Raw genomic sequence first — 12,904 nt, forward strand, 5'->3', positions numbered from 1 at the left:
AATTTAAAAATGTCATTCCATGTTTGCTTTACAGTGATTTTTTGCTTTATTTCTTTTTATATTTGCATTTTTTTTTTGTGTGTTATTTCATATTTGCGAAAAACATGGGGCTCTACCAGCACAATGAAAATGCAACAGTATAAGTAGTTTTACTGGCAAAGTAGTTGATAGTGTGAGGGTGATTAAAGAACAGACAGACCACTGTAATCCAGGTGAAAAGGTTTGTTTTATTTATTTTTATGTACAGTGCCAGACGGCAAAACAAACAGTAAATAATGTTGGTAAGTAATACAGCGCCATGTATTACTTACATTTATAATCCCTGGGCTGGTCCCAGAATAATAGTCCCGTTACTGTATCTCCACATTATACACAAAACACATACACAAGGCCTTTACAATCTGCGGCTGCTACATTGTTTCCCTTCCAGGTCAATACGCTTTTGCAACGGAGTCTCACCTTTTTCCAGACTGATCGACTTCCTGACCTGGGGATAGAACTGTCATGCCAGCCTGTCAAAAAAACTCTGTCCTCGCTTAGTACCCTCACAGGTCAGGAGGGAGATTTACAACCAAGGTTCATTGTATTTCTGTCACTGGCACATACATAATGTTATTTAAATTTTAAACAGTGAGCAGATAGGTTTGTTGATTGTTTGAGTAGTATTGTTCCTTGGGATAACAAAATATTGAGATCAAGTCATGTGATTTCATAAAAACACCAGGTGCTCAGTGTTTGGTATTTGAGTTAAAACAAGAAACCAGTGTCAAGGTCTGACCTGAGTCCAATAGAACATGTTTAACCAAATTGTCAGTGCCATCCACAGGAGACAACCACAACCAGCCAGCCTTCACCAGCTGGCTGCAGCTGCACAGCAAGAGTGGTGGAACATCCCACAGCAGTCTGTCCAGAGGCTAATCAGGTCTATGCGTCAACGCTGCTAGGATTGTGTCAATGTTCAGAGAGGTTATACCCGATACTAACTTTGTAATGTTTTCATTTTAAAAGTGTGTCACGTTTAATACTGAAAACTTACCATGATTCTTTGATTTGTATTTTTGTTCACATTTTCTGTGATTTTGTTTGACATCTATGTTTAAAACATTTGATTAAATCCATCAGACCTGAGTGTTGCATTTCTTTTGTGCATCAGTATATAACTGTTGTTGCGTGTTAGCTTATTCTTTGTAAAGGAAACAAACTGCAAACTGCAACTTCAGACTTACAGCTGTGTGGGGGTTGTAAAGCAAGTGTACACATCAAAATGAGGAAGTGAGAAAAGCAGAAGTGGTTTTAATGTTTGGTTTTGATGGCAGGTTCCAAGTATGTGACAGCAGTGCTACTGTAAATGACATCACTGCATCATACACCCAATCGGATCAACTTGGCAGACCCGAGCAAGGCAAACCAATCCTCGTTTTGTTGAAAAACAATGAAGGCCTAAATATTTAGGAGTTGGTGATGAATACCATGCCCATCGTAGTCTTTAATTTCTCAAAAGGGAAGCAAACACAACAGCTACAGCACATTATACACTAGCAAATAACAATTGTAAGGACAAGGCTTCATATCCAATGAGACTTTACTTGATGTCTACGTACCCTAAACTACAGTAATATCACATCCAATAGTGATTTAAACCCAACCCCTTAAATGTGTTTCACCCTCTCAGTTCACAAGGAAAGTTGTCTCGGGTAGCATGCAGTCTAGACAAACACAAACAGGCATCATATTAACTTATCTTAGAAAACTAGGTCAACAAACATCCAATAGTCACAAAGTCTTTCAACAGTCACAGTCTGAGAAAGATGTATAGGGATCCATCTTATCAAAAAGGGTACCTGGGTGTTCAAAAATTAACCATACAGTATTCTTCCTTTGGGCTTTCTCTAACTATAGTTTAGATTCTTTAAAGTCTTCTAAATAATGGGTTCAATATGAAATCAAATAGGTTTCCATACCGAACACACTTTGGAACGGAATAGTGCACCTCCTATAGAAAGTTGATTCTGGACACTAAATCTAGTCCCACATGAGTGCAGAACAAGGTTAGGACTAGTCCACATATATCTAAGCTGTTTGCAATTCTTCAGGCATTAACAGACTTTGGGGTAGGGAACCACTAACATATTCATTATGAAATATAAAGTTAAATAATGTTTAAAAAGAAGAGTTTTTATTGTACTGGAATGTATCTAGCACTTAAAGGTTGACAATCCCACAAAAAGACCAAAACATTTATATATAAAAAAGAAAGTATTTTTTATTTGCCTGAGATTCTTGCAAAATGTTCAAAATCATGACAACTAAATTTACAATATTTGTAACTATGAACAATAAGTTAATATCTACAGGCAATTATACAAAATGCTACATTTCTAATGAACATTTTACATTTTAAATAACTTCATATATAAACGTGTGCAATTTTCTGTACATTTTAACACAAGTTTTTTTTATACATACAGTTTTTAGCATTTTACAATTTATACATTTTGTATTTTTTTTTTCTTTTTATAAAGTTAGCTTTACACACAGTATCAGTCAACTTACAACAAATGTTCATACAAGCCAAACCTGACACCACTCACATTTGAAACTAATCAGATCTTACCACATACAACATACTCTTTACTCTTCCATGTAAACTCTTTTATGCATACTTTAAGTTGGCACAAAGTAATTTTAACAACAACAAAAAAAAAAATCATGCACTATAATCTCAAAGAATAACAAAACTAAATTCAGAGCAATTCAGAAAAGTCTGCAGTAAAGCACAATACACACTGTAGCACCATAGATGCTTCATAGCCATTCTGCACCTCAAACAGTGAATTTCATGGAAGCTAAGCTGGCTGGTGTTGTGTTTTTGCCTTTACATAGGCACTGATATTTTACCAGTGAGTTTATTTACAACTCTTCATCTTAAGAGGCTAGAATAACCCCTTTTTTGTTCCTGCAAGCTACTCTCATCTTGAAAGATAAAAAATAATGTGCAAAATAACTGTTTTGGCATTTTCCCAGATATTCAGCTGTCTTGGTTTTTCAAATGAGGAATACAAGAATGATGTACTTGGCATCATAGCAAGTACTGATACTGCTGCTTTGTGCTTTATCTTCTGGAATGTGAAAAGTACAAACAGAACTAATTAATCAACAATCAAAACTGTATTCCTACTAACTGGTTATCAAACTTTCACAAACCGCTACACTTAAAATTCTAGCATAATAGTCAGCTGCCAAATAAATGCAACCTGTAAATTATTTCTTACTGCAGCATGTCAAAACTGTGAACAACCACATATAGAAAATGTACATGTCCCACAGGCACTTGGTTTAGCCCGATATTATGTGAGCAGAACTCCAGTGAAGACTGGTGTGGAATCAACAGCAATGACATGTTGTATTAAGACCCCCTCAGTCTAAAACAAGATTCACGGTTGCTACTGTACTGAAAGCCACTTGGGTTTGTGACGGAGATCTTCTGGGAAGAAAGCCCCCTCTAGATGACTCATTGGGGAGCTGCTCAGACTCTCCTCTCCACAGCTCATGTCTTCACACGAGTCCTCACTGGTGGGGGAACAAGAAGAAATTAGGAACTGAAGATATATGGATTGTAAACCCAAAATAGAAGACTTGTAAAGCTAACTTGTGCATAGTTCTGCTCACGTGTGTATACTGAAAACCTAACTTTTTTTTTTTTTTTTTTACATTAACACCTAAATATGAACCAGCCCTTATACTTAATGACAAGAAAAACAGTGAAATAGATTAAATTAAAAGAACTAGAAGTGAAGGAGATTAGAAGCAAAACAAGACCTCCTGAAAATATGAATGTCGGTCAAATTGTGTTTGGCATCCAGCCATGTTCAAGGTTTATGTAACTGATCAGTAACTGTATCCCTGTCATTGTAAAAATAACTGTGACACAGACTACAGAAGCAATATAAGGAAGATTCCATTTTTAAAGCTATATGCACATATAAGCACACAGGCCTACTTAGAAAGCAATATTCTGCACCACACATTTTTAAAAGCAGTCACTCCTGCAACAGTGGAAAGTGATGCTGCTTGATCCATTTATTTTTTGGTAAAAACTATAATGCTCCATAATTAAAGCTTAATTGTCAGTCACCAGTTTGAAAAAGCTGAGCTTCCTAGTCCAATAGCATACCTTTCACTCTCGTCCCAGCCTCCCTCAGGAATTGTCGGCAGCTCTGGAATACAGCAGTAACTGCTGTGCAGACTCTGAGCTGTTCGCCTGGAAACGATCCACACCAATTTCTTGTGATCAGGTTTGCTACATTCAGGCGAAGAATATTCTGCCAAACACTTAGATACCAACTCTCTCCAGTACAGGAAATCTTCATCAACAATCTAGAGTGACAGAAAAAGTTATTGTTAGTCACCAGATTTCAGTTAAAATTAAAAAAGCCATTTGCCTATATTGCAGGAGTTACTGAGCTAGTTTAAAAACATTTCAGTTTCAAATAAAACTTATTCATGTTGCAAATAGTTACCAATCTAAATGAATACAGTCTCAGAACACTAAAACTGTAACACAATCTTAAATGACACTTGTTTTTTTCCTGTCCAGCTTACCCTTGAATGTTTCTGAACACACTGTGCAATTTCACACAAGTCTCGGGACTTCAGGGATTCAATCTCCAGAGTGAGGAGAGACAGAGCTAATACTGATGGCTATAAACAAATAAAAAACAAAGGTATATAAATATAAAAATTTCTATTATTCGGAGCAATTTACCTTCAGTACCAGAATTATATAAATTACATTAAAGATTTTAAACTTACTTTTGCCTTAGAGAACATGAATCGACAATAGCAGGCTTTTAGCTGGGCTTCAAGTTTGTCGAGATTCAGAATGTCCTTTCTGAAAAACAAAACATAACACTGTTTGAGCATCTGCTCGGTCATCGCAGTTAACATGTACATTGCAAAAATAGCAGTAATCAGATCAATTAGTGTTTAACTTTCCAAAGAACTGCCCAAACAAAAATATAATTAGTATCTGTGTGCATGTATTTATATATGTTACAGCAAATGTGTGTATTACAAGATGTAATTAATGAGAGATAACAAGAAGCTAAAATATTAATTTAAACAGATGCGTGCCAACTTCTAACTGGAAATTCCCTCTTTATTGTGGATTCTTGGTGATAGCGATTCTCCTTGTATTCATCACCCACAGCCTTTCACTTCTAATTGAATATAGTGACATTGGATGCATGCTTAATACAACAAGCCTACCTTTCTGAGGTATGTGAAAGTGCAACAGCGTGGTACAAGTGCAAAAAGGTTAAGGCAGTTATAGCTTTAAACTGAAACTTCAGTTTTTCGGAAATAATTTTCTCCATTCTTTTGAGGTCTGAAACAGTGCATTTGCACTGACTGATGCGGATTATGTCATGGGTTGGCGGAATATTACACTCCTCTTCCACCACTTTAGCTGCAATGTTGAAGCAACAGACTCCAATGCAGGACAAGTGTTTGGGCTGCACCTATACAGGAGAAAGAGAAACACAAGACAGAGATATATTATAAATTGGCATGTGATCAGTTGGGCACATTAACTTATCTCTTACTTCTAAAATGTGTTCAATGACTTTATACACATCTCAAAACTTCCTCTACTGGTACATACACTTTGAATGAATTTATATATTTTTACACATACCTATAACTACTAATTAACTATAACTGCAAATGCTGTAATGCTACCTGTACTAGCTAATTAGTGAATTATAGTGTAATTAGTGAAGCCCAACTAAACAAGGCAAAAGGAGTATTGAAGTAAAGGTCTTAAACTGTATATCCTGTAGAAGTACAACTTCACAAGATGAAGTAATCAGATGAAGAATTGGTTATTTATTTATTTATGTTTTACCTTCATCATTGCTAAAAACCTATCCAGCAGATTTACAGCGAGGGCAAAGGTCTCCGTACTAAACCCAAAAAAGTTCGTCAAGCTCCAGAGATCTTCAACTTTGGCATCTCTGCGTTTTGCTGAGACAAAGTTGTCATTCTGTATATTAAAGTATGTACATGTATTAGTAAACGTACACACACACACATATATATATATATATATATATATATACACACACACACACATATTCAATTTAACTAAAGTATTACTTCTCAACAATATACTTAACAATTCTGTATGTTTTCGCACCTCTGGAGCGGACTCAATCAGGTTTAATCCAGTTTGCTTGGGCAGGAAATTCGTCTCCTGTTCTAGATGCAGGTTAAGCTGTTTCAGGTATTTCAAGGCTTCGTTACTCTGGGCTGTTAAATCCTTCATCCTGATCCAAAAAAAAAAAAAACCCCAAAAAGTTGAGATAGATTCGTTTTTGTAAACAAAACACCCCAGCCTTGGCTGTAAAGGGGGAGGGGCATATAGAGCCCTCCCCTTAGTTTAGATTGACGTCTCTGGGGTTACAGACGGCTGTTGTCTTCAGATCACATACACCCCGGATATGCCGCTTGCAAAACAAGAACAAAAACACACAATTTGTCTAAAAATGCTATCTAATTTAAACATAAACTAAAATAAATCAAACCGTGTATCAACTTCACAGACCAGGAATTAAAACAAATCTAACTAAAAACAGTCAGAAGAAATACACACGGGAAACAAAACAATATAAACACGATTTTCCGTAGCACATATACTTTATTTATAGATGTTATTTATTTATTTATTTATTTATTTTTTTTTTTACCCTACTAACACTCCGGCTATAGCTAAAATAAATAAATAAATAAAAATAAACAAGTCGGTAACATTAACGATGTTTGTTATACCTGGAGTTTAAAATAAACATCAGCGATATTTTATCAGTCAGCATAATGCACCTGATTAAAAAATAAATAAATAAAAAACACTCCAAGCACCAGGTACATTTAAACTAAACATCTAAATTTGCAGTACAGAGACAATGAATCCACAAAGCAGCAAATACACGAACCAGTTACGCCCCCTTGTTTGCTTGCAGAACTGGGGGCTAAGGTGGTCGTTACTGTATCCATTGCATTCATTGTTTTGTCTAAGAAATGTTCTTTTTTTTCAAAGAAAATAACACGAGTACCGATAGCATGAATAAAACGTACCGATTTAGCCTAATTATTGTATTTACTTTGAGAAAAAAAAAACATTGTACACAGTTCGAATATGGATCAAAATGTCCTTTTTGAACAACAGTACACCCCTTCATCACAACAAAGAAATACAGGCATAACAAACATATATATGCCAAGGTAATTAAAATCACAATCACAACCTTGGACCTGGTCAATACATTAAAACTGTTTAATTCAAACTCCCTGCTTTTTACTGTAAAAAAAAAAAAAAGTAATAAAAAAAACCATTATATATATATATATATATATATATATATATAATATATATATATCTATATATATATTTTGTGGAAATTTTTTTATCAAATGCCAGCCTACAAGGCTCCAGTTTTTATGGATACAGTGTACAGTTGCTTTAAACCCATAATAAATAAATAAACAAATAAATAAATACAAAATGAATGGATTACATTTTTTTAAACAACCTCCTGAGAAAATGTACTGTACTTACTGTATGTGTATCAACTGTAAATAACAGATCTACACTGTGATTTTTCTTTTAGCCAACAGAAAAAAAAAAACTACGTACACACATAATGTCTGTCAACACTGTAAACTCAATTAATTATGTCAGTAAATATGTGCCTCGTTATACAATACGCTTACACATACATAATACGAAAAGCATAGCGAATTGTAAAAACAGAAACTGTAAAATTACCTTTTCGGGAATTATTTAAATATCCTGCTATCCAAAAGAAAAATGAAGAAAAAAAAAAAACCCTTGCGTATACAAAAAAAATAAATCTCGTTAATTTCTAAGCATCCATTGTGCGTTTTTGTGTAAATAAAATATGTTTAAAAAAACATATTTTACTCAGTTGTTCGCTCTTCCTTGTCTGCTCTTCTCGGTATAAATGCCTCTTGTTGTTAATATTTCTCTACGCCTAGGTCTTTACGTCATAAACTAGCAGAAGACTCGTGATGACTAAAAGTTCTTACCACAAAATATAGTCCCAGTTGATTTAATTAAAATATTTTACTTAAGAAAACCCTAATTCCCATAATTCAATTATAACATGTGTATGTTACAGTTTAACGTTTTTATAAAAAAAAAAAGGGATTAGATACATTTAAACGTATACGTCATTACATTATATTTTTTCTATGTTAAGCGGAGTTATTGGTCCCCTGAGGCGGCCGAAGCACTACTTTTAAATCTCCTAGTTTATTTGAAAAGTCCGCCGAAAATATCGTACGCTGATTGATCATTGGGATGGAGATCTCGACTCATGGTTGGTCAGAGCAGTTTTATTAGATGGACGAGATTGGTTGACATTATTAGGCACCATTCATTTTCATTGCCAATACGATTTGTCGCTGGACAGATTTAGCTAGAAAGGTAGATAGATGTTGTGTTCTTTGCTGTTTTATGGAAACCAGCTACGGGACCCCCTGGACTCATCTTCGGTCTTTTACTCACATATCCGTGACTCTTAAAAAATATAAAACTGTTTGTCCATGTAGGTATGTCATGTAAGGCAATACAGCTTCATCTTCTTGAAGACATGTTTTTAATAAAATGTATTCCTTTAACTACACAATACCAACATTGCTTTTTAAATAATACATTTGAGTCATAAAACCTTTTCATTATAAACTTTTTCCAGAGATCTTCAACTTTTCAACTTCACTTGTTATAAAAAAGGTAATGTCACCCTGATTATCACAGTTAAATTTTTTATTTTATGTTTTTTTTTTTTCTATTTTAACAATATAAAAAAGGTGGTGTTAACATTCATATTCAACCCTTCATATCATAATCATTCAAACTGGAGGTTCACAAAACCCACACAATTATTCAGGGCCAAGGCACAGGTGATACTGTATCAGCTTCAGTTCCCAGTCATTTTAAATACAGTTTTATCACATGTAAGTATTATAAAGCACACATGGTCTTGATTCAAACAGCTCCTTCAATGGGAAAGGCTACAGGCTGGTAACAAAAAAAAGAACATGAAAGATGAACCAGTCCCATTGGACACTTATTAGGTAACTTCCACCATAAGCGTAGGCTGGAGAGACCAAGTTTTACCAGACTGCAAACCCAACCTGGGCTGACAGAGTCCCAGTCAAAAACAATTTGATTGGTTGCAGATGGAAATGAAGCCTGATTTCAGTTTGCTTTCAAGTCAACCCCAGTGGCAGATGGAAATGTGGAAGAGTCCTCTCGATAGATATAAAATGGGCTCAGCATTCATGACAGTGTGAACACTATGAACAATGTGTACCTCAATGGTTTAGATTTAGATACACTCTCTGCAGGATAGAAAGAATACAAATACAAGAGCCATGCTGGCCACAGAAGGAATGTATAACACCTATTATCATTTGAAGGGCCATAAATATCTCCATTAATATATCTACAGTGTAAAACCTATAACACCATTGCATTTAGTTTAGTTTGCATGCATTTAGATTGCATGCATTTAGATTTTTTTTTTTAGTTTAACATTAAAATATACATCAGTGTACGTAACGTTAAGCTGAATTGAAATGTAAAGTGAGTTAAACATTCTGAGATTGTAGGATGAAGGAATCTGACTGAAAATTGAGAGTTTTGCAGCCATGTGGACAAAGATAAAACCAGGGCATGATGTGCGTTCTTCTCGCAGCAGGAGCGCTGTTCTTTGACAGTCGTGTACAGTAGGCACGCTATTCAGGAATTCATGATATTCTTTCAAAAAAAGTAAAATAACTTTTTCAGAAAAACGACAGGATTTGTGGAGTAAAGTGTTTGTTCTCAAATACTGCAGAGATACCAGTAAGTGAACCACCCCCTTTTACTTTAGAGGTTTGAAGTGCATGCCCATCACAAATTGGCATGCAGATTTCAATCAGCCCATTTCATCACTCCATTCAAGATGTCCAATGAAATTCCACGACTGCATCCCCAGTTTTATTTTGGTGGAGGTGGGTCTCTGTTGTCTTGTTTTGTACATAAATCACATACTGTTGTGTTTCCTTTTCAACGCTGTAACTTTAGTACTTGTGTCATGTTTTCAACCACAACTCCCTGCAAGACAGGGGCTGTTTAAACTGCTTCACTGCACCATCTAAAATATTACCTGATGGCCAGATAGCAGACATGTGTAAACTTTTAAGGAGTCATGACCACACTAGTCCAATACTTCAGTGCTCATGTGAGTTCTGTGTCCAGTACTCCTGTATGAAACCTGATCTGTACTTAGCTGCTGCCAAAATGCTCAACCATGTTGCAAAGCAAGACAATGCATTACCAAACTGATCTGGTACAGTAAAGCTCTTTTGTATTCTCTATTACTGCTGGAATATCAGGAAAGTCTAACATTGCCTAAAATACACACTGAAAGCAGGTCCTATTTGCAGAATTTTAAGTTAGGTACAGTACACTAACATATTAATATTGTGTTATACAGATAGATTTTTTCATTTGTCCACACCCTGTGGTTGCTGCTGAGCAAGTTAGGGCCATCTCTATTCCCTATAATATTGTGGTACCGTTAATGCATGATATGGTTGAGCCATTTGCTTGCAGTTCAGCCCTTGGATAAATGTGACACTTCACATCCTCATTACATCACCTGACAAGTCTCCATGATTCCCTGGTTCCAGAGGTCATCACCTCTGCTCACTGTAGTCACCTTGTAAGTCGTTGACACATCATGGAAGTTCTACTCAAGGATGGTGGCCATTTTGAGCAGTTATTGCAATAGCATGTTCTTTATGCAGAACTCCTTTTACCCATACATATGCTATGGTTGCAGGTAGCTGAATACATTATTCTAGTATCCAAGTGTTTGCATCTATACAAATTCACAAAGCTTCTGCCCCCCCCCCCCCCCCTTCTTATGCCCCTGAAGACTAAAACATTAATACATAATAATACATTTATTTTAACGCACAAAACAGTGCTCATGGTCCAGGCTGCAACATACATATTGGTTGCATTATAATGTTAAAGTAATCCAGTGCATTCTGCTACCAAAGTGCAATATTACCATACTTGTTTACTAGATCACAATACTCATATGCATTGGTATTGAAATGACCTTCAATGAGGATATGGCTGTCTCCATATGCTAACCCTGCTGTCAGTGGCTGACACCCCATACTGCACATACTACCTTTTGTCAGTCATCCGTGGTCCAAACAGAATATTCCACAGTGTCACCGGAGCTGATGATCTGGCCTTTTTACATTGTTGCCATGGGTATTTCAATGGGTGTACTTCTGACAAACCCACACATGTTATTTTTTGCTATGATGTGTATAACTAGGCACTCTCAGCTATCTCAGCATGAATGCATTCACACCACCTCAAACTCAACCTCTGGAAATCTGACCTCCTCTACTTTCTTTCTGCTTCATCTTCCTCCTCTGACGTCTCCCTTGACTACCACTCTCTGTCCATCTCCTTCTGCTAAAAACCTAGGTTTTACTCTCGACCCCTCCTTCTCCTTCTCTCAACACATCTCTTCCCTGACACACATTTGCCGTTTCTTTCTTAGCAACATCTACCGAACGGGCCTTTTTTTCACTACTTATTCCACTCCGCTCCTAGTCTAGGCTCTTGTACTCTCCAGATTGGACTACTGTATAACTCTTTGCTGCACTCCCTGCTTTGGCTATCTGCCCCCTTCAGCTCATTCAAAATTCTGATGCTCATCTTGCTACCCCTCTGATTTGCACCCTCCACTGGCTACCTTCAAGACCCTTGTTCTTGCCTACTGCTTTCTTCACCACACTGCCCCCTCATACCACCAATCCCTTGTGTTGCTCTACACCCCCTTCTCTACTGGCTGACTGGTCATGGCTTCCCTCCACTCTCCATTCACTCCTTCTCTTCCCTAACCTGTCTGTGGTGGAACCAGCTACCAGAGAACTTCAGGACTGCTCTGTCTCTCACTGCCTTCTTCCGACTCAAGACTCACTTGTTTAGACTGCACTGGTAGATCTCATAATCTACTGTCTTATTATCTATGTACTGTATTCACCTGAACTAAGCATTTTCTCCTCAACAGTGTGGAGTATGGTGTGTAGATAAGTAGAAAAAAACCCTCATTTAAATGCATGAAACTCTGAGGCACTGACACAACAAAACGTGAAAAAAGTTCAAGGGGGTGTAGACTTTCTATCGGCACTATGTTTTCTATTAAAATCATATACAGAAAATGTAGTAAAAACAAGGCGACACTATGAATGACAGTAGTAACATTTTAATTAAAATAAATAAATAAATAAACATGGTTGTGGAACTGCAGCGCTAACATCTGCCCTTCTCATCTCATACAGAACTCTTGAAACGGCATCAAAATCGATGAGATTAATGGATTTTTTTTTGCATCGCTCACTCAGCTCCATTCCGTACTCCAGCCTAGATCTTTGCATCTTGCATCGTTGTTTACACGCCGTCGCGTGTAACGCCCAGTGGAGGAGGAGTGGTGAAACCTCATCACGTAACAACACAGCCATTTTAAAAGATACATTCGCCTCAGAAAATAATCCGGGACAAAAACACATACATTTTACCCACTGAAATTAATATACTAAATAAAATTCGACACTTTATTCATTACAATATCGGGTTACATTTATCACGATGCTGTTTACACTCAAGGAAGTGTGCTTCTTTGTGATAGTATATGTAAATTTCAAAGCGCTTTGCCCGAAGTGGGTTGGTCCTTTCTTTCCCTTCCGTCCCCTCCTTCGGAAGTAGATCTTCTGTGTCCTTTTCCTTTTCTTTTTATTTTAAGGTTTG

At 36.4% G+C, this 12,904-nt stretch overlaps 1 protein-coding gene across 1 annotated transcript; it reads right to left on the reverse strand.

Moving 5' to 3' along the window:
- Positions 1 to 2,244: 2,244 nt before the first annotated feature.
- On the reverse strand, positions 2,245 to 8,032 carry LOC121301341 (cyclin-G2-like). Its single transcript, XM_041230657.1, has 8 exons — positions 7,826 to 8,032; positions 6,197 to 6,326; positions 5,906 to 6,043; positions 5,269 to 5,519; positions 4,813 to 4,891; positions 4,603 to 4,701; positions 4,175 to 4,377; positions 2,245 to 3,570 (listed from the first exon to the last, which is right to left on the reverse strand). Exons 2-8 carry the CDS (start codon positions 6,323 to 6,325, stop codon positions 3,444 to 3,446), a joined length of 1,026 nt encoding a protein of 341 aa, XP_041086591.1. The 5' UTR covers position 6,326; positions 7,826 to 8,032; the 3' UTR covers positions 2,245 to 3,443.
- Positions 8,033 to 12,904: the final 4,872 nt, after the last annotated feature.

Source organism: Polyodon spathula, chromosome 2 (assembly GCF_017654505.1).
Source record: "Polyodon spathula isolate WHYD16114869_AA chromosome 2, ASM1765450v1, whole genome shotgun sequence".
Taxonomy (NCBI): Eukaryota; Metazoa; Chordata; class Actinopteri; order Acipenseriformes; family Polyodontidae; genus Polyodon; species Polyodon spathula.

Coding starts and splice junctions, on each gene's coding strand:
- LOC121301341 (XM_041230657.1), bottom strand. CDS start 6,325: ATGAAGGATTTAACAGCCCAGAGTAACGAAGCCTTGAAATACCTGAAA. Junction 6,044..6,196: donor TGATTGAGTCCGCTCCAGAG/GTGCGAAAACAT, acceptor TTTAATATACAG/AATGACAACTTTGTCTCAGC. Junction 4,702..4,812: donor TCATGTTCTCTAAGGCAAAA/GTAAGTTTAAAA, acceptor ATTTGTTTATAG/CCATCAGTATTAGCTCTGTC.